The sequence below is a fragment of the Squalius cephalus genome, assembly GCF_949319135.1.
Source record: "Squalius cephalus genome assembly, chromosome: 4".
In the NCBI taxonomy this organism is placed as follows: domain Eukaryota; kingdom Metazoa; phylum Chordata; class Actinopteri; order Cypriniformes; family Leuciscidae; genus Squalius; species Squalius cephalus.
In genome coordinates, this window is record NC_137125.1 from 53064680 (window position 1) to 53087179 (window position 22500).

At 39.9% G+C, this 22500-nt stretch overlaps 1 protein-coding gene across 3 annotated transcripts in view; it reads left to right on the forward strand.

Annotated features, from left to right (window-relative positions):
* The window catches only part of LOC307157984 (protein bicaudal D homolog 1), a 49141-nt gene that overhangs the window by 23132 nt on the left and 3509 nt on the right, over positions 1-22500 (forward strand). Inside the window, exons 1-6 of one of the 3 annotated variants that reach the window (XM_079870083.1) lie at positions 3533-3739; positions 4840-4992; positions 5329-5802; positions 8160-9272; positions 11203-11354; positions 16041-18585. In XM_079870083.1, the coding sequence (XP_079726209.1) occupies positions 3629-3739; positions 4840-4992; positions 5329-5802; positions 8160-9272; positions 11203-11354; positions 16041-16746 (2709 nt within the window). In that variant the 5' untranslated portion in view covers positions 3533-3628 and the 3' untranslated portion in view covers positions 16747-18585. Of the gene's footprint in view, positions 1-3532; positions 3740-4839; positions 4993-5328; positions 5803-8159; positions 9273-11202; positions 11355-16040; positions 18586-22500 lie in introns of those variants that run through there. The other 2 variants (XM_079870084.1, XM_079870085.1) reach the window with 2 other exon arrangements.

The following is a 22500-nucleotide window of genomic DNA, read 5'->3' on the forward strand; positions in this document are numbered from 1 at the left end:
GTTTCCATCCAAAGCTGCGAATTTAACTTACAATTTCAAATAAAACATTTGTGTAGAAGTATTTTAATTATTAAACATTAACATTAATTTAAAAACATATATTGTTAGGTCAAGTTAGCTAATACATTAACTTTGTAAAGTGTTACAGATTAGTGGTAACACTGTATAATATTTTCATTATTTTTATTATTGCATTGTGTTATTCTAGTTTCCTAATTAACTAGCCTAACTTTTACCCTCCTCTATGTCCTGGACTCATCGTTACACTAAATTTCCCCAAAAATACAAGATTTACATGACTTTAACCCTCTATGGCATGACTTTTTATTTTTTGGAGAAAAAAAATCGTATTGTTTTCATTTAGTTTTCATTCGTTTGGGAAAATCTGGTTCCAAAGTATGATAACTAGAATTGGAGGTTTGTTCAAATGGTTTGAGCATTAGTAATAGTGATGCTTGACTTAACAAACTACTTCAAGAATTCAAGCGCAAGAATTCTGATCTCACTCTTTTGAGTTTTCCCAGCACAGCAGGACTGACTGACCATGAGAGAGAGTTTGATTGAATTTCCAGCTTAATGGAAAAGCCCAGTGGCGTCTGTTTTTCAGGGGTCCATCGGTCTCCATCCATGCAGGGAGAACACAGTTCCCTCCGAGCGCACAAGACTCATTTGGCTCTCTCTCCATTACAGTGAGCGACTTAAAAAACGGATTTCAACCTTAAAGGGGCGGTTGATTATGATTTCACTTTTGTAATGTTGCTGTTTGAGCATAAACAACATCTGCAAAGTTACAACGCTCAAAGTTCAAAGCAAAGGGAGATATTATCTTTAAAAGAAATCGCGTTTTAAGGACTACAACAAACGGCTGGTGGGAACTACACACTGATCTATATAGTCATTATATAGATCAGTGGAACTACACCACATTCCTCCCGGGTTAGTGACATTACTAACCCTGAAATTTACATAAACCCCGCCCCCGGGAACACAATTTATAGATTATCAAGACAGAATATGCTAATCAATGACTAGAAGATAGTTAACTACACATAAGCTACATAAATTCATCAACTAACCATTCAGAAATGTCCTGTTGCTTCTACATGTTGTCACTTCTTCTTGAGCCTCTCCATCATTGTCAGACTCCGGTTTGAACATAAAAGGCTAAAAGTTTTTGAAATTTTCAGTGCATGTGTGTGTGAGGTAAAATGTTCAGTGCATGTGTGTACGAGCTCTTGAAGCTCCGCCCCCTGTGCCGGGAGCAGCAGCTCATTTGCATTTAAAAGGACAGACACAAAACGGTGTGTTTTTGCTCACCCTCAAAAAGCGACAATTTTAACATGCTGTATAAAAATATCTGTGGGGTATTTTGAGCTAAAACTTCACACACACACTCTGGGGACATCAGAGACTTACTTTACATCTTGTGAAAAGGGCATTATACCACCCCTTTAAGGAACATTCCAGTTTATCATTCTTCAAACATCATGGGAACGTTACTTTTGACTGTTCTTTGAACATTCCAAAACAAGTAGAAATGCTTAGAAAATGTTAGACGAACATCTAACTTAAAACATTTTCTCCATGTGCTAACGGTTTGAGATCAGACCAGGTAACTTTGAAAGAACGTTTTATTAACATTACTAGAAAAACGTTTGTTCATAACTTAAAGTTCTGAGAATGTTCCCTCACTGTTAGCTGGGGAAATTCAGCAAATACTACGGTCATTCTGCCTCCTATCATGCATGTAATTAACTGTTTGTTATCGATGCTGTCCCATAATGCACTGCTCCATCAGTCTGTTATTTCTTCTCTCATCCCTCTTACCTGAAGCGTTGAGCTCCTATACACCTCCCAATTGATTTTTCACACTTGAGTTTCTGCTTCTCTTGGCTGAGCACTGCATTGATTTTCTCTGTCTTATGCGAGATCACCATTGTCATCTATTCCACTCACGCTTTCCAGATTATAGCCAATATTGGCTGAACTTCACCTCACATTACGAGGTCACAGATTCTGTCTCTCCTGCAGTTTACAGCCTCTCTTTTATAGAAATTTTGTCGTAGTTTTGCAGATATTAAACCCAGGGTTATTGTCGTTAATTTTAACTAGTACTATTCAAATATTTTTGTTAATTGAAATGAAGCTGAAATATAATAAAATATAAATGGAAAATGGAAAAACTTAGTCTAAATGAAAATTAGAAATGTATCAAAAATAAGTTTAATAAAAATACTAATTGGACATAAATTATAACCAGGAATGAAATAAAATTTATTAAACCTAAATACTAATATTTAAAAAAATAAGAATAAAAATTACAAAAATTGACTGACTAAATTTAAAATTAGAAATAAAATTACTAAGTTAACTTAAAAATGTTTTACTATAAAAGTAATACTGAAATAGCATTGATTAAACCATGACATATCCATTTGCCTGTGTTGTAACTGCTGTATTTTTACTTTCAGATCTACTGAAAGTAAGATCTACTTTTTAAGTAAGGAAACTTTGAATTTGGACCTTGTCTATCTAAAGTATATGCTATAAGTAGAAGTATTTGGTTTCCAACACACGCAGAGTAGACCAATCAAAACAGACTGGACAATCTGACCAATCAGAGCAGAGTAGACCAATCAAAACAGACGGGACCATTTGACCAATCAGAGCAGAGTAGACCAATCACAGACTGAGCCATATGACCAATCAGAGCAGAGTAGACCAATCACAGACTGAGCCATATGACCAATCAGAGCAGAGTAGACCAATCACAACGGACTGGACCATTTGACCAATCAGAGCAGAGTAGACCAATCACAACAGACTGGACCATTTGACCAATCAGAGCAGAGTAGACCAATCACAACAGACTGGGTCATCTGACCAATCAGAGCAGAGTAGACCAATCACAACAGACTGAGCTATTTGACCAATCAGAGCAGAGTCGACCAATCACAACAGACTGAGCTATTTGACCAATCAGAGCAGAGTAGACCAATCACAACAGACTGGGTCATCTGACCAATCAGAGCAGAGTAGACCAATCACAACAGACTGGGTCATCTGACCAATCAGAGCAGAGTAGACCAATCACAACAGACTGAGCCATCTGACCAATCAGAGCAGAGTAGACCAATCACAACAGACTGGGTCATCTGACCAATCAGAGCAGAGTCGACCAATCACAACAGGCTGGGTCATCTGACCAATCAGAGCAAAGTAAACCAATCACAACAGACTGGGTCATCTGACCAATCAGAGCAGAGTCGACCAATCACAACAGACTGGGCCATCTGACCAATCAGAGCAGGCTCTCTGAAAGGCGGGATTTAGAGAGACCGAATCCTTTATCAAGCCGTTTCAGAAACTGTGAGAAAAGAGGTGATGCTGCAATGTATATTATGAGAAATAAAAAAAAAATTGCACAGTAAAACCTATTGTTGGAGACTCCAAAACAAAATTAGGAGCCTTAGAACTAGCATAATAGGGGCACTTAAGTTTATCATGTCTTCTCTCTCGTCCTCAGGCCTTCAGCCAGGCGTACACCACTCAAAGGAAGGTGGCTGAAGATGGGGAGACCAACGAGGAGACGTTGCTGCAGGAGTCGGCCACTAAGGAGGCGTATTACATGGGGCGCCTGCTGGAGCAGCAAGCCGAGCTGAAGAGCAGCAGATCACAGGCGTCCTGCACACAGGCCGAGAACGACAGACTCGGCTCCATCCTACAGGAACTGAGAGAGGTCGGAAACTTGCTCAGACTTGAGTGTGAAGGGGTTTAATCAATTATGATTTGACATTGCAGATGTTTCCCTGTGAATGTGTGCTCACGGTTTTGACAGGTGTGCCTTTATTAAAGGGCTAGTTCACCCAGAAATGAAAAGTACCCCATGATTCACTCCCCCTCAAGCCATCCTAGGTGTATATGACATTGTTCTTTCAGACGAATACAATGGAGTTATATTAAAAAATGTCCTGGCTCTTCCAAGCTTTATAATGGCAGTGATCGTCCATAAACGTGCATCTATCCATGATAAAAGTGCTCCACTCTGCTCTGGGGGGTTAATAAAGGCCTTTTGAAGCGAAGCGATGAGTTTGTGTAAGAAAAATATCCATATTTAAAACTTTATTAACTTAACTTAACAACTAAAATAACTAGCTTCCGGCAGATGGCCTACGCATCAATTCACGGCAAAAGAGTAACACTTGACCTGACGCACAACATAATGACGTACCCTGTTTGTTTGAGGCGTCAAAGCTTACGCTACTCCTACATCCTACGTCATACATCGTCAAGTGTTACTCTTGTGCCGTAAGTCGACTTGTGTAGGCCGTCTGCCGGAAGCTAGTTATTTTAGTTGATAAAGTTTTAAATATGGATATTTTTCTCACACAAACGCATCGCTTCACTTCAGAAGGCCTTTATTAACCCCCCAGAGCAGTGTGGAGCACTTTTATCATGGATAGATGCACTTTTATCATGGATAGATGCACTTTTATCATGGATAAATGCACTTTTATCATGGATAGATGCACTTTTATCATGGATAGATGCACTTTTATCATGGATAGATGCACTTTTATCATGGATAAATGCACTTTTATCATGGATAGATGCACTTTTATGGACTTCAAAAAATATACGGCCATTCACTGCCATTATAAAGCTTGGAAGAGCCAGGACATTTTTAATATAACTCCGATTGTATTCGTCTGAAAGAAGAATGTCATTTACACCGAGGATGGCTTGAGGGGGAGTAAATCATGGGGTAATTTTCATTTTTGGGTGAACTAGCCCTTTAAATGGTCTCTCTTTCTCTGTTTCCGTCTCTTCGTCTCTCAGAGTTATGAGATGTTAGATCTGCAGAGAAGCCGGATGAGAGAGGAGATCAGAGAGTATAAATTCAGAGAGGCCAGATTACTGCAAGACTACACCGAACTAGAGGAAGAGAACATCTCGCTGCAGAAACTGGTATCCACGCTTAAGCAGAACCAGGTAAACACACACACACACACACTTCACACTGACACCGTTCTGATACCCAATCTAGAACCACTGGACACATTTCAACTGAAGAACTCAGTCGGTTCAGGGGCTCTTATGTTCTCAGAATGAAAACGCAATAATGTAAGACGATAATGTCGTCACCAAACACAACAATACAAAACTAATTGATACAAAACTAGATGCTTTCATTATTTATGGTTTGACTATATTAATATAATAAAACCAAAACCTTCATGCATCATGATTGTTTGTGACAGATTATGTAGGAACAGTCTCATCATATATCTCCAGAATCAATGCAAATGGTTATTCTTCATCTTTCAGGTGGAGTATGAAGGCCTGAAGCATGAAATCAAAGTTCTGGAGGAGGAGACAGCCCTGCTTAACAGCCAATTAGAAGACGCTCTGCGCCTGAAGGACATCTCTGAGAGCCAATTGGAGGAGGCTTTGGATGCTCTGAAAAGTGAGCGAGAACAGAAGAACATTTTGCGTAAGGAATTAGCACAACATCTAACCGTGTGCGACGGGGCTTTCAGCTCAGGCTGCGCTCATCTGCTCGCCTTTAGCTCGGCGCCACCTAGTGGCAGTGCGACCCCGACAGCCGCCACATCGCCCAGCAGTGAAGACGGTGGAAAGTGCAACGGGCTTCTGCTCCAGGGCGCTGCGGGTTCGGTGCTGAACCGACTGAATGGAGATTTCAGGTCTTCGGGTTTGAGGAAGAGTGAAATTTTGACCCCTGACCTCTTCAGTGAGCTCAATGGCCCGGAGATCCTGAAACTCAGACAGCAGATTCAGCAGGTCAGTGTGAAGGGGCGGGGCATGTGCATATAACATAACACTATAAACATTTCTATTAGCATACATTCATACATTTTTATATAGCAAAGCTTTATGTTGCCAATTTACCTCTTTAATATTTATTTTATATACACTACCTGTCAGAAGTTTTGGATCGGACTTTAAAGAAGTCTCTTATATGTTCACCAAGTCTGCATTTATTTGATCAAAAATACAGTAAAAACAGTGAAGTATTATAACAATTTAAAGCAACTGTTTTCTATTGTAATATTTTTTAAAGTGTAATTTATTCCTGTGATCAAAGCTGAATTTTCAGCATCATTACTCCAGTCTTCAGTGTCACATGATCCTTCAGAAATCATTCTAATATGATGATTTGATGCTCAAAAAACATTCATTATGATTATCAATGTTGAAAACATTTTTTTTTTCAGGATTCTTTGATGAATAGAAAGTTCAAAAGAACAGCATTTATTTGAAATAGAATCTTTTGTAACATTATAAATGTTTTTACTGTAACTTTTGATCAATTTAATTCATCCTTAAAGAATAAAAGTATTGATTTATTTTATTTCTTTCCCCCCCAAACTTTTGAACGGCAAGTGTTTAATGTTAAATGCTGTTCTTTTGAACCTAGAATTCTGAAATAAAAATGTAAATAACTGTTTTCAACATTGATAATAATGAGAAATGTTTCTTGAGCATCAAATCTGCATATTGAAATGATTTGCTGAAAATTCAGCTTTGATCACAGGAATAAATTACACTTTACTATATATTCACATATAAAAAAAGCTGTTTTAAATTGTAATAATATTTCACAATATTCTTTTTTTGTTGTATTTTTAATCAAACAAATGCAGCCTTGGTGAGCAGAAGAGACTTCTTTTAAAAACATTAAAAATCTCACCAATCCAAAACTTTTGACCGGTAGTTTATGTCCGATTAGGTGTTTTTGAATATTTTAAAATCATGTTCCTAAATAGTGAGAAACGACTGCTGCATTGGTTTAGGCGTTGTTCTGTTTACAAAGGGATGCTGCAGTGTCTGGGATGAAATATGAGACCCCCATATGCACTAATGGGCCATGCTGCTGGCTTATTTATATCCTTCCCATCACAAGAGTCACTGTTCTTATAGTGCAAGTTCATTTGAGTCATATGCATCCATGTTAAACACTGACTATGTATTAAACGTGGACTTAAATTCAATGTGACAAATGGCCATAGGGAACACTTTCTAGTGAAAATATCATTATTCCAGTAGATAATAGCAAATCAAAGTCAGAAAGGAAATCACTTTAATATCACCGCTGTTTCTTCTAGATAGCAGTGAGATTAAATGGAAATTGCTATTCAAATGTTTTTTTCCCTGAGACAAATAATCTCGTTCTTGTCTCAGAAGAGCTCTCAATATGTGCTCAGATATTCTCATTCAAAAGCATTTTTTTCCAAGATCAAACTATTCAAGTCCTGCTGGGATACCTAGTTTGTATTTACTAGTCGGGAAGTTGTGTGTTCAAATCACTTAAGTCAGAGCAAGATGCATATTCTACAAAAAATACAGTTTATTAACTCTAATTCTAAAGAATTATGAATAAATAATGTGCATCAGGTGTGGTTTTGTGCTTTTATTCAATTTATGAAGGTGCTGCCAGCTGAATTGTTATATATTCTATCGTAATTGTACAATACTATCATATTTTATACATGCAACTTGGCTAGTTTTACATTTCAACAAATTAACCATTAACTACTGAAGCTGCATCCATTGTGTCCACCATTATTCCTCAATCTGAAAAAACGAGTCTCAAAGAAAATCCCAAGTGATAATTACGACATTGTGGTGCCGTTTAACTCGTAAATACGATCTTTCTGTCATGACTTCAATGCACCATATTATTAAATGCATTAGATTAATTTAGAATATTTCTATTAAGAAAAATCAGTCTCTGAGCAATAAAAGGTTAACTTCAAATGAAACAAGAATTTTGAAACTGGCTTTTATCCAATGTTCAGATTTCCGTTCTGGAAATGCATGCAATTAAGTGCATATTTAAAAAGTTAATGCCTCATTTCCATATTTAACCATAAAATTTCAGAAAACTTGTAATACAAAACAATTGTCTTAATGTACTTTGATTAATCAGCTGTGGAAAGCATGGTGATATCTATCATTTTTTCAGCTAAATCAGCTGCTGGCGAGTTGAATCAGGTGTGTTAGATAAGAGAGACATCCAAAATGTACAGTGGTCCCCAGGACAGGTTTGAGAAGCACTGATTTAGACCAGGACTAACCAGTTTAAACCAGTCTGACCAGTAGGTAAATTCAATAGTTGGCTTGTTTATGTGCCGCAGGTGGAACGGGAAAAAGCATCTTTGCTCATCAGCTTGCAAGAATCACAGGCTTTGCTCCGCCACACGCAGGCGGCGCTAACAGAGCAGCACGAGAGGGCCAGTCGCTTGGGCGAACGCTTTCGAAAACTTCGCCGCCGCAAGGAAAACAGTGAGGAAAAGGAGGACGAAGAAGAAGAGACAACGTGCGTCTCCGGTGGCCAGGAGGGGCCGAGTCTCGAGTTGCTGCAGTGTAAGTACAGGGTGGCCGTGACAGAGGTGGTCGGCCTGAAGGCGGAGCTTAAAGAGGTGAAGGATAGATATAATGAGTGCGTGGAGGCGGGAGCGCGGGCCGAGGAACAGAAGAAGGTGCAGCTTCAGGCGCTCGAGATGCAAGTGGTGAAGCTTGAGCGCAGTTGCAGGGAAGGCCGGGAGAAGTCGGTGAATCTGGAACGCGAGCTGCAGGCAGCCAATAACACGGCGTTAGAGACGCACGGGATTCTGGGAACCGCCCAAGATGAGCTAGCGACATTCAGCGAGGAGTTAGCGCAACTTTACCACCACGTCTGCCTGTGCAACAATGAGACACCCAACCGCGTTACGCTGGACTACTACCGGCAGGGCAGGACCCCGACGCGCATTTCCACCGCTGGCCTCAAGGGGCAGGACGACCACCGGGTGCTTTTGACCCCGCGACTCGCACGCCGCTTAGCGGCGATTAATGCTGCAACATCCGCAGAGTCGCGTAGCCCGTCTGACTCGCCATCCAAAGAACCTCTCACTGCTGAGCAGAGCCCGATCCGCACGCCATTGGGTTCGCCCGTCGTTAGTGCCTCTTCCTCGTCATCATCGTCATCCCCAGCGCCCGAGTCGTCCACGGTATCCGATCTCCGCCGCGAACCAACTAACATCCACCATCTCAACGCTATCATCCGCGATCAGATCAAGCACTTGCAGAAGGCGGTGGACCGCTCGCTCATGCTGTCCCGCCAGAGAGCGGCCGCTAGTGAACTCGCCCCGCTAATGGATAAGGACAAAGAGGCTTGCATGGAGGAGATTCTCAAACTCAAGTCCCTCCTGAGCACAAAGAGGGAGCAGATCGCAACCTTGCGTCTTGTGCTGAAAGCCAACAAACAGGTAGGCTAATGAGCTCTATTTATTACCCTGCATCCTATTGATTGCCATGAGGCCTGAGAGTATTGAACCATGGGAGTCCTTACATTGACTGAGATTTGCTTTGTAGCTTCCATGTTTCTTATTAAAACTGCTACATTTCTGCATGGGTCTCTGTCTTTCGGCTGCTTATCAAGATTTGTAACTATTGGCATAAAATCTGGTCCACTTTGCAGCTTATTCTACCCAGTTTACTTCTCATTAATGTTGCTGTGTAGCTTCTACGCTTCTTTTTAAAACTGTTACGTTCCCACATGGGTCGCTATCTTCCCACTTTGCAACTTACTCCAGCCAAGAACTGTTCACTTAGGCCCTTTTCGGACGGGATTAGTTTAACATGTAGAGGTGGGGTAAAGTAATTATTACCCAAGCTTCCCTGTGATTTTAGTCCCGTCCGAATGTGCATCTCAGTGATCATTACGGACAATACCAGTAAAGATTACGCCGACTTTTACCTTCAGTAAAAAGGTCCGGAAAAATGACCTCAGGTAATACTGATCTCGTGCGAATAGACCCGCTGTAAATATGTACGTAAATTTCCCGTCATTTCCTTTTTAAAAGTAGTATGGAGTAAAAGAGGCGCTTGAAAAAGCATCAGTTGCGTTCTAGACGCTGGGACGAGTCTGTGGCAAAACTCACCACACACACCATTCAGATCAGAGAGAAGATCGACAGCACTTGTTAGAGGCACGAAACTTCTTTTAGCGTTAGGTAAGTGCCTATTACCAACACAGTCCAATCTGAAGTTAATTAATACATCGTTCGACCGGACATAACTGTTTTATATATATAAATATAGGTTATATGTGTTTGCGCACGTGATATCAGGAAGTAACGTAATACACACATGACATGAGAGTGACGGCGATGCACAAATCGAGTTACTCTCCCACTTCTGCTAGTTTTACTTAGATTTCTTATCCCGTGTGAATTGGCCTTTAATATTACAGACGTCCTGTGGTAAAAACCTACCCTTGTAAAACTAATCCTGTCCGAATAGTGCTTTAGACAGGAATAGACTCGATTGTCAAATGATTTAACAACCAGAGTTTGTTTTAAGGGCTTTTTTTTTACGTGTTGTGCGTTTTTACACTTTTTAAGTGGTCTTGGGCTGATAAAACACCCCAAATGCTCTAAAAGGACCCACAAATGAACTGAACTCAACCACCTCACCTTTTGTGGTTTGATTCATTCCCACTTACACAAGTGCCTCAAACCAAACTGAATACCTTTCAAAAATTGTATGCCGCTAATCTGGCAAACGTCGGCAAATCTAGCGATTAGTTCTTTCTCAAAAGCTCCGATACGTCGTAAACATGACGTTTAAGGCGGACTGGTGCACCCCGACTGAGCCGCTTGATTAATATCTAGTAAAATGAAATGTTGATGAAAAGGGACTGTTCTGTCTGACACATCATTTCTTTCTCCTTGTTGGCCTCTGTGTGATATAAAGCATGTTGCATGACCCTTCCAGGCCAAGAGATGATTAATGGACATCACGATTTATAGATCCCACACCAGAGAGAAAGTGCTGTGCTATATGGGTCAGCAAAGTGATTACCACATCCATTACTATGTGCAAAACAAGGAGTTCTGAGTTACTCAAATGACAAGCGTTCACTTGAATGAACAGTTCATGTTAAATGAAGTTCAGTAGAGTTAGATTATGAACTCAAGAAAATATTTACCCAAGTGGGCTTTCTAAATCAAAGCAATTACCTTCTAAATATACCCCATAAATCAAAATTAACATTGGGATTTTTAAGTCTTGCATCCTTGGTCGTAATGAATAATATATGTGGTCTATATTATATCAGTAGTGGTTTATTAACTTATTGGCAGAACCCGTTTTTCAGACTCAGTGTTGGTTGTGATGCTCACGTGTGTTTCACAGACGGCTGAGGGGGCTCTGGCCAACCTGAAGAGTAAATACGAGAACGAGAAGACCATGGTGACGGAGACCATGATGAAGCTGAGGAACGAGCTGAAGGCGCTGAAAGAAGACGCAGCCACCTTCTCTTCCCTCAGAGCCATGTTCGCCACACGGTGAGAAAACACACCATAACACTATAACCAAACTGACTATAATCAGAGCCCGTCTACGGAGAGCCTGGCCACTCCCTATTAAGTCCTATCGTACCGAATTTTGGTTGTAGTTCCACCAGAGCTCCACTGGGGGCGATCGCCCATGAGTGCAAAATGAATGGGAGTCTATGGGGCTAGACGGCTAAATTAGTCTCTTTCACCCGATTGCCGTTGAGAAATCTCAGATTTGAGTGTAGGTTTTGCAAGTTCAACATGGGTTATAGGTCGAAAGTTGAATGAACGAGTACTTATGTCCTTTCGATTTCTTACAGGTTGAGTTGTTGTTGCCCATAACACGCTAGCATTCTGCTAATGAACGCTGATTGGTCAGTGAAGGACTGATTACGACCATGGCATCGTGTGTGTGTGTGTATTTTCGGCGTGGTCTTTTAAAACAACAAAACAAAAACTCTTCTAGCACGTGTATTTACCTGTGTCAGCTGTGTTGTCGATGCCTCGAGAGAAAAGAAAGTGCAGAGCACGAAAGCACCAAAGTGACTGAAGGATTGCCGTAAAGCAGTATCTCTGGTCGTACGATGTGTATGACGTCATTGACATTTTAAAAGACTTTTTAAAGCAAATGAAAGTGTGCTTAAGTGACTCTAAAAAATCTAACACCCAGCAATGTGTAATTTCTTTGCATCTCCTTTCGAATACAACATTCAAATTACTAGACAAAAAATGATATCCTGAGAAAAGTGGATTTTGAGGGGTATAGCGCCATAGACCTCCATTCATTCTGCACTCGTCCTGTGAGCGCCCTCATATGGAGCCAGAGTGGAACTGCAACCAGTTCAGAAGCCGGAAGTTCACTGAGAGTGGAAGTTCTCCCCTTATTAAACATTCTCTGGTATAATGAAGCGGTGAGAAGAAATATCTTTTTTGAAGGGCACCTATAATGCAAAGTTCGCTTTTATATAGAGGGTATGCGTGTGACGTCACGGTCGGCTGGAGTGACTGCGGTTGCACACACTGAGTGGCAAAAAGACTGAGCATTGTGAATGCCGCGAAAAACACACAAAACACACGCTTTGAGATTGACTGTACAACTAGATTTTACAAGAAACCTGAGGTATATGTTTACAGACTGCCGAAAGCTACAGAACTGGGAAGCAAATGGATCGCTGCAATTCATAGAAACAACTGGACTCCAAGCAGCAAAAGGTGGATTTGCAGTTATCATTTTGTGTTAATATGCCGAATTTAGGGGTAAAATCACACCCTATATATTGTATTGTTATATATTGTATTGACAACTCATCAAATTAAATATTTACCATCGTATACTCTGCATAATTAGATGTTTTTAGATAAACACTGACAAAAAACTATACAAGTTTTAGGGCTGGACGATATGATGATATATATAACATTGATATGAATGATCACATGGATTTAGACCTTTATATACACTCACCTAAAGGATTATTAGGAACACATGTTCAATTTCTCATTAATGCAATTATCTAATCAACCAATCACATGGCAGTTGCTTCAATGCATTTAGGGGTGTGGTCCTGGTCAAGACAATCTCCTGAACTCCAAACTGAATGTCAGAATGGGAAAGAAAGGTGATTTAAGCAATTTTGAGCGTGGCATGTTTGTTGGTGCCAGACGGGCCGGTCTGAGTGTTTCACAATCTGCTCAGTTACTGGGATTTTCACGCACAACCATTTCTATGGTTTACAAAGAATGGTGTGAAAAGGGAAAAACATCCAGTATGCGGCAGTCCTGTGGGCGAAAATGCCTTGTTGATGGCTAGAGGTCAGAGGAGAATGGGCCGACTGATTCAAGCTGATAGAAGAGCAACTTTAACTGAAATAACCACTCGTTACAACCGAGGTATGCAGCAAAGCATTTGTGAAGCCACAACACGCACAACCTTGAGGCGGATGGGCTACAACAGCAGAAGACCCCACCGGGTACCACTCATCTCCACTACAAATAGGAAAAAGAGGCTACAATTTGCACGAGCTCACCAAAATTGGACAGTTGAAGACTGGAAAAATGTTGCCTGGTCTGATGAGTCTCGATTTCTGTTGAGACATTCAGATGGTAGAGTCAGAATTTGGCGTAAACAGAATGAGAACATGGATCCATCATGCCTTGTTACCACTGTGCAGGCTGGTGGTGGTGGTGTAATGGTGTGGGGGATGTTTTCTTGGCACACTTTAGGCCCCTTAGTGCCAATTGGGCATCGTTTAAATGCCACGGCCTACCTGAGCATTGTTTCTGACCATGTCCATCCCTTTATGACCACCATGTACCCATCCTCTGATGGCTACTTCCAGCAGGATAATGCACCATGTCACAAAGCTCGAATCATTTCAAATTGGTTTCTTGAACATGACAATGAGTTCACTGTACTAAAATGGCCCCCACAGTCACCAGATCTCAACCCAATAGAGCATCTTTGGGATGTGGTGGAACGGGAGCTTCGTGCCCTGGATGTGCATCCCACAAATCTCCATCAACTGCAAGATGCTATCCTATCAATATGGGCCAACATTTCTAAAGAACGCTTTCAGCACCTTGTTGAATCAATGCCACGTAGAATTAAGGCAGTTCTGAAGGCGAAAGGGGGTCAAACACAGTATTAGTATGGTGTTCCTAATAATCCTTTAGGTGAGTGTAAAGCGTTCACAGGCAAATTTGCTTTATGTATTTCCCCGGCGTCGAAATCAGGCTCATATAAATGTCAGGAAACACGATTCCTGGCTGCATGTCAGTATCCATGATCACTGGATCTTTGGTAAGTTGTAAAGAACACTATATCGAGTCCAACCTTTAGTTTAAACTGATAATCGTTTGTTTTACTCATGTTTTCGCAGTTTATCCTATTAAATCCAGTCACGCAGCAGCTCTTCTGCCACTCAGTCCGGCTGAGGGAGTGTGTTCCCACGGGAAAGTGACATCAATGCATTCCCTCTATTGTTTTTGTACATATTTATGTGTCCGCAGTGTGTGTAAACAACCACCTTATTGTGCATTATTACACAGTCTGTCATGTTTATCTCCTCGCCAGAGCGTTTAACAGCAGCATTTAAGTAAGAAATGTATTCTTATTAAAGCCACTAAAGTTATTCAGTCAAGAGCAGTGAGTGATTTTCTGTTTTTCTGTTGTTGTTTGATTTATATTGACAGCAGGAGGTACTGTATATTACACTGATTAATACACAGATCTAATATACACATGTGCTTTCTTTCCCTGCTGTTTACGTTCACAGACATTAATGACAGATATAACTGTGTTTTGACATAATTTTGTGTGTATTTTACAGTTTAAGGACAATTTAGACAGTTTAAGCGCAATACATGAAAGAGTAGCAGGGGTCTCCAACCTTTTTTCATTAGAGAGCTACTTTTTAAAAATGAAAGTGGCCGAGAGCTACTCAATGTTATACAATACTTAAATCTCTTAAATTATGTCTCATAACTCTCATATTAACAACTATCCAAACAGTTTTAGACCTAAAAGAGTTTTTGTAGGCCTATATATGTTACCCTTAAATGTCAGAGATAAAAAAAAATATATATAGAAAATTGTACTTTGCATATTATACTCTAAAAACACATTATTATTGTTGATTTTATAGTTCATCATAACTAGAGATGAAATGGCATGAAAATTTCATTTCATGATTATAGTGTCCAAAATGATCACTATGATCATGGTTATCCCAGAATCCTGTTCAAAAAGTACTAATACTACACAATGAAATCAATTCACCAAGTTTTATGTCAAAAACCCGCAAATAACAAATAAAATTAGCATCAATATGCACTTTTTGTTTACATAAACATTAAAATAATAACATTAAAAATGATGGCCAGATTTTAAAGGAGTGTCTTGCAACATGTTATCTACTAACATTATTTATAAAAAGTATTAGTTTTATAAAAAGTTAAACCTCAAATATTTCACCCTTTAAATCATTTTTATAAAAAGAATGAATCAAAAAAGATAAATTACTGACATTTACAATGCACATTAGTTTATCTTTTATTATCAATAGTAAAGGTAGCTCGCGAGCGACATGTTTGGGACCCCTGGTCTAGAGTATCCGAGGCATGAGCTGTACAGGCTCCGCCCTATTCTGGAAAAGGGGGCAGGGAGCAGCAGCTCATTTGCATTTAAAGATACATGCGTGAAAACTGTTTTTGCTTCAAAAAATGTTTTTGCTTCAAATCAAAAATGGCCATTTACAACATGGTATAATAAATGATCTGTGGAGTATTTTGAGCTGAAACTTCACAGACACATTCTGGGGACACCTGAGACTTATATTACATCTTGAAAAGAGGGACATAATAGGTCCCCTTTAGGTTTAACATGTAACTATTAAATAATAATTTGCAGAGCATTTCGGTTAGGATGAAAACATTAAACATTTGAACAGTAAGATTTGCAATAAATACAGCCTATAAAGATAGAAAACCCAGTGATAAACAGCAGAAGCTAAATATTTCACTACAAAAGGACATATGTAGAGACTAAATCACGAACTCAACCGAATCATTTGTTCGCAACCAGTTCATTTAAATGAACCATCCGAACAAACCGATTCACCGAAATACTTTACAATACTACACTAGTGATATTTAACACGCAGCCCAATCACGATTTTCTCCTTTCTCTCTGCCCAGGTGTGATGAGTATGTGTCTCAGCTGGACGAGATGCAGAGACAACTCGCGGCGGCGGAGGACGAGAAAAAGACGTTAAACTCTCTCCTCCGCATGGCCATCCAGCAAAAACTAGCCCTCACGCAGAAACTGGAAGACCTGGAGTTCGACCAAGAGCAGACGCACCGGCCCCGCATGGGAAAAACCACCCGGCTGAGGACCGGCACGCCTAAAGTAAGTGGAACGCCAGTCCCGCCCCTTCCCGACACCCCTTTGACAATTACCGAAGTCCTTACGGCAGCAGCCGCCATCACGTCGCCCACAACACCCAACTTTACACCCGCCCCAAACAGCCCACCCTCGCTGGAGGCCCCGTCCTCACCCGCATCGTCCTCGTCCTCCTGGACACCGTCAACCATGCCGTATCGCCACTGGACCACGGGCGTCCGGGCGTACGTTGTCGACCCGCACTCTTACACACAACTCCCAACTCACAGCTCAATCCTGGCCCGTCGATATGCAAGCGAATCGCACTATTCCCCAGGCTCCGCCCCTTCCCCGCCCTACCGATCCCCCCTTTTGGCAAGTCGCCGCTCAATGTGGAGCTCGTCCCAATCTCGGCCCCTTTCCAGCCACTTCCAGCGCTCCACGTCTCGCTACACGCCCCCCTCGTCCACCTACACCCCTATGTTTCCCAGAAACTACGGTTCCCAGCATCCCCGCTACTGACGGGTGCCGCAGAGAGGAGGACACACTGGTTTCTGTTTTGAATGTTTGGCTTTTTTTACTCAGGGATTTAAATGGAGCACAAGTGGCCCGGCCTTCTTCAAAAGAGACTGTTGATCAGTTCTCAGGACGCTGTGTTCTGTCCCAATCTGATACACGTGGACCGTCCGAGAGACAGATCCAACAGGACGTTACATTGACAGAATCGGCTTTTTGTTTGGGGTTGTTGGCGTGTATCAGGGTGAATGTGTGTAATCGTCACGGTTTTTGAACACTGAAAACTTGTGTGTCATTGTTTGTTCGTACAGAGAGTCAATTAAGCAACAAGATTTTATATGAAATGCCAATTTCAGTGTCATTTGAGTTTAGGTCGTGTATAATCTGAGAAAGCTGGCTATGTTTGGAGTGGAACACTAGTGTACTGCAGTATATGATGTGCAATGCCTACTGTTTTTAAAAAAAATAGTATGCATGTGCATTTCAGCAAACCTGCCACTACATCGTCAGTTATGCTCACTAAGTTGATCATTTAGTTATTGATTATTAAAATGATCTTAAAATTATTTGCATTTATTTTATGTCTTAACTTTCAAATTCTGGCAATGTTTTAAATGGCACACTACTGTACTCTATACTACATACAACCATTTTAATTATTTCCTGTCTCTATATTCAAAATGGTGGTATGTTACATTGAAAAAAAAAAAAAGTGTTGTCACATGATCTCAGTAGGTTGCGTTTAATTCAGTTGCATTTTTTAAGTCAGGTTTGTGTTAAAATCGCGGAGATTGTTAAAAATCACAGTTCATATCAGTCAATCGACGCTGGAAGGTCAAGTCGGGAGCAGTGCATTGTGGGATGCAGTGTTTCCCTCACTGTGCGCTGGTTGTAGTAGCTCATCTGGGTGTTTTATGCTAGTTACACACTGTGCACAGTATGCATACTGCAGCATGCTACTCCAAACATAGCCATAGTTCGTGTTGTCACAGTGCCATCCAGTGGATAAACAGTATAAAATTGGCCCAGCCCATGTAATGGTGAATGTGCAAAAACTGTTGAGTCACATTTATACAAATAAAAAGACACCATTTTAATTTACAGTGAGCCTGGGTCAGATGCTTCAGATAATGTGCTTACAGAAATGCGATAGTGACACTGCACTGAATGTATGTTAATGATGAAGTGTTGTTAAATTGTTAAATTCTCAGGGAATATCATTCATCGTCAGCTGTGTAAAGGTGGCATTAACATCATACCATTTATTTACAACACATACGATCTACAGCAGAATAGATGCAGTGCTCATGTCCTGTCAGTGTTCTTCCGTCTGTTGTTGTCATTTTATTAGTTTTAAACACTCTCCCTGTTGTTTTTTCCCCCGTACACATTTACATTTTGGCAAAACACCATACTCCAGAACTCAAAGCCAAATAACACGCTGCCAAACGGCGTGTCAAAAAAGCACTTAGAGAGGGACATGCATGGGCCCAAACATCTGTCTTTTCTGTCCAAATATTGCTGTATTTAATGAGAGGTGCCTGTGTCCCTGCATTACACATCTTGTGTGCTCATCGTAGTCACGTGACGGGCCGCGCACTGGCTTTCTAGAGCCGTATCAGACCCACACAAACCTACAAAACATCACACAGCGCTCAAAGCATTTGACAGGTATCAATCCCTCGACTCGACCCTGCCATGATTTCCCCGCATGCCATTTTAACTGCTCGTTTCAGCTAAACACATTTATTCAAATTTATTTTTAATAAGTGGGTCATTCTACAATTGCTGATATTATTCCTTAAAAAATGTTTTCAAAATAAAATTCTGGTTCCTATTAATATATATATATATATACAGTATATATTAGTGCTGTCAAATAGATTAATCGCGATTAATTGCATCTAACATACAAGTTTAATATGTAATATAAATGTTTATGTCTGTGTGTATATATATACACACACATAAACATATATATATATATACATATACATATATGAAGAGTTCAGATGCAAAAGCCTCTAAGTGCCATCTGAAATTTTCTTCTAGAATGATCATTTTTTATCAAGCTCGGTTATTTAAGTTCAGTAATTTCACTTAAATGGCAATTAATAGGTCATTTTCATTGTTATTTAAGTGAAATTACTGAACTTAAGTATACAAGCTTCATAAAAATGATCATTCTAGAAGAAAATTTCAGATGGCACTTAGAGGCTTTTGCATCTGAACTCTTCATATATATATATATATATATATATACATATATTGTGTGTGTATATATACACACACACACAAATATATATATATATACACACTTTTATGTTAGATGTGATTAATGACTATTAATCGATTTGACACAAGTCGATTAATTAATCGAGCACTATATATATATTACATTAGTAAAAATATAATTCAATATAAGACATCTAATAGTAAAATTGTTATGACCTGATATTGAATGAGAAAAATTAACTTTTTTAATTAACATTTAATTTTAACATTTAAATCATGAGTTTGATTTAAAAAAGCAAAAAAAAAAAAAAAAATTAAATAATTTTAATGGAAATGTCACTGTGTTTGTAGAATGACCCAGTTCAGCACTGAATTCATGAATGCTCACACAGGCCTCAGTATTGCATGAAATTGAGTGTAAATTTTACTTTAGCTTTCTATTTGTGATTTGTCGATGGAACAGTGAAACTGTAAATAGGGGGCGATCTTTAAAAAAGCATCAGAGAGTATCTTTTCCTCTATCCGTGCTCATTTTACCGCGTGGTTTTATGCTGATTTTCCTGCATTTAAGAAGTCAAATGGGTGAAATTGATTGGCATTGGTTTGGGTTCACACCGAGGGCTTTATGTAATGATCTGTGATCAGGTGGAGCAGTTTTAGGAGCGTGTCTTTCAAATCAGGACAGAAACCTTGTGAGACCTCCTCTCTGTTGCACCCGCGCACCTGAGGCCTGAATCTCACACACACACGTATGCACATGATCACATGATCATGACATCACCGCTGCACATCTCCAAAACCTTGACTGAAACCTGTCAAATGCTTCCCGCTTCCCGCATCTCTTTGGTTTTCTCTCATTCATGACGTCCATCTGCGACCATCTGCACTACTGGAGTCGTAGATGAGTGTGTTTTCTACTGTGTGTTACTGTAAACTAACAGCCACTTTGTGCAAACGCAACACTTTTTGAGGGCAGACTGTTATTCATGTCACTGAATGTCCCTGTCTGCTGTCATATGCATGTGTATACGGGAAAACACTGTATATGTCTGTTGTTAACTGGACTGTAATGTTGTATATTCTTCGTATATACTGTAAATAACAGGTATAAATGCATCGATTTGAGTCTGCGTTCTCATTACAGTTGTTTTTGTACTGTAAATGTTATTTGACAAGCAACATTATATCTTGATATTGGAAAATGCACTTAATAACTAGCTTAGACGGTAGATTCTAGCTGGTTCACGCTGGTCCAAACTGGTTTCGGTGGATAAGGAAGAGATCTGACCATTTTGGACCAGTAATACACCAGACATTTTAAAAAACATGTTTGACATTGATGCTATTATGTTGCAATAGAGAGGTAAGTTAAGGCTTTTTGTCAAGAATATATTACAATAATAATAATATTTAAATGATATAAGGATATCATCAATCAAAGCATGCATGTAACATTCTCAGGTATGCAGACAAAAGGAGTTTGTACAGTTATACACTGCCGTACAAGAGTTTTGAATCTCCTCTGCTCACCAAGACTGCATTTATTTGACAAAAACACAAAAAAAAACTGTAATGTTAAATATTATGACAATTTAAAATAACTTTTTTGTATTTCAATCTATTTTAAACTGTAATTTATTCCTGTGATCAAAGCTGAATTTTCAGCATCATTACTCCAGTCTTCAGTGTCACATGATCCTTCAGAAATTATTCGGATATGATGATTTGATGCTCAGAAAACATGAATTATTATTATTAATGTTGAAAACAGTTGTGTACAATTTTGTTTCAGGATTCTTTGATGAACAGAGAGTTCAAAAGAACAGCATTTATCTGAAATAGAATATTTTGTATTCAGCTTTGATCATAGGAATAAATTACGCTTTACTAATCTTTCACACATTGTAATAATATTTCACAATATTACTGTTTACTTTTTTTTTTTTTTTATCAAATAAATGCAGCATTGTTGAGCAGAAGAGACTTATTTTAAAAACATAAAAAAATCGTACCGATCCCAAACTTTTGAGCGGCAGTGTGTGTGCCAGTCCTGCCATACTGTCCTTTCACAAACATGCATACTGAAAAGCATGCACAGATCGGGACGGGGTTCTGCGTGTGCTCCTCTTGTCCCGCTAGCTGTGGAAGGACTAATCTGTCAGTCTCTTGTAGATAGTCAGCAGTCTCCTCATGCCTCAGTGCCACCGCTCCACAAACAACTAAACACACCGGAGACGCTTCACCCACAGGTAACCAAGCCACTCCTCAGGGTTCTAGACTCACTTTTAAAGAACCCGTAATGCCAAAAAGGTTCCATATAAGGAGAAATGTCGTAAGGGATAATGTAGAGCGAGGCGGCTGTTATAGCGAATACAACCCCGACAGGCTGATCGGGACCCCGAAGCGGAGCTTGAATCATCTGTTATTCGCTAGAACAACCGCCTCGCTCTACATTATCCCGCTTATTACATGGCTACCTACAAAATAAATCAATAATTTGACACAAAATATTGATTTAAAAAGGAGTTTATTGATTTAAAAATGATTGTATTGCTTCCGCTAAAGAAAATAGTCTGTTCCGTCTCTACGGTTAGAATCCTGCGTCCATAGCAACGCTCTGTTTTTCATGGCAACGGTGTGTTAAGGCAACAGTGAAATTCGTGTCCGAAATTTTCGCACGTTAAAAAATAAATACAACCTCACGTTATGTCAATCACACTTGCACACTGCCTCCGAAACTTTCGTCCGTCAAAAAAAAAAAATCGGATCGTGTTCGATTTTCTGCGTTTTTCACATCCGTAACAAGCATTTGAATGGTGTTTTGACAGTTTAGAGCCACAGAATGACGGATACAAAAAAATGCATGCGAAAATTTCGGATTCAGTGTGCAAGGACCTTTATACCAGAGAATGTCTAATAAGGGGAGAACTTCCACTCTCAGTGAACTTCCGGCTTCTGAACTGGTTGCAGTTCCACTCTGGCTCCACATGAGGGCGCTCACAGGACGAGTGCAGAATGAATGGAGGTCTATGGCGCTATACCCCTCAAAATCCACTTTTCTCAGGATATCATTTTTTGTCTAGTAATTTGAATGTTGTATTCGAAAGGAGATGCAAAGAAATTACACATTGCTGGGTGTTAAGTTTTTTAGAGTCACTTATTTGCTTTAAAAAGTCTTTTAAAATGTCAATGACGTCATACACTTCGTACGACCAGAGATACTGCTTTACGGCAATCCTTCAGTCACTTTGGTGCTTTCACGCTCTGCACTTTCTTTTCTCTCGAGGCATCGACAACACAGCTGACACAGGGAAACACACGTGCTAGAAGAGTTTTTGTTTAGTTTGTTTCTGGTCCCGCTTCGGATGCCACGATGCCATCAAGCGGTATCTCTGGTCGTAATCAGTCCTTCACTGACCAATCAGCGTTCATTAGCAGAATGCTAGCGTGTTATGGGCAACAACAACTCAACCTGTAAGAAATGGAAAGGACATAAGTACTCGTTCATTCAACTTTCGACCTATA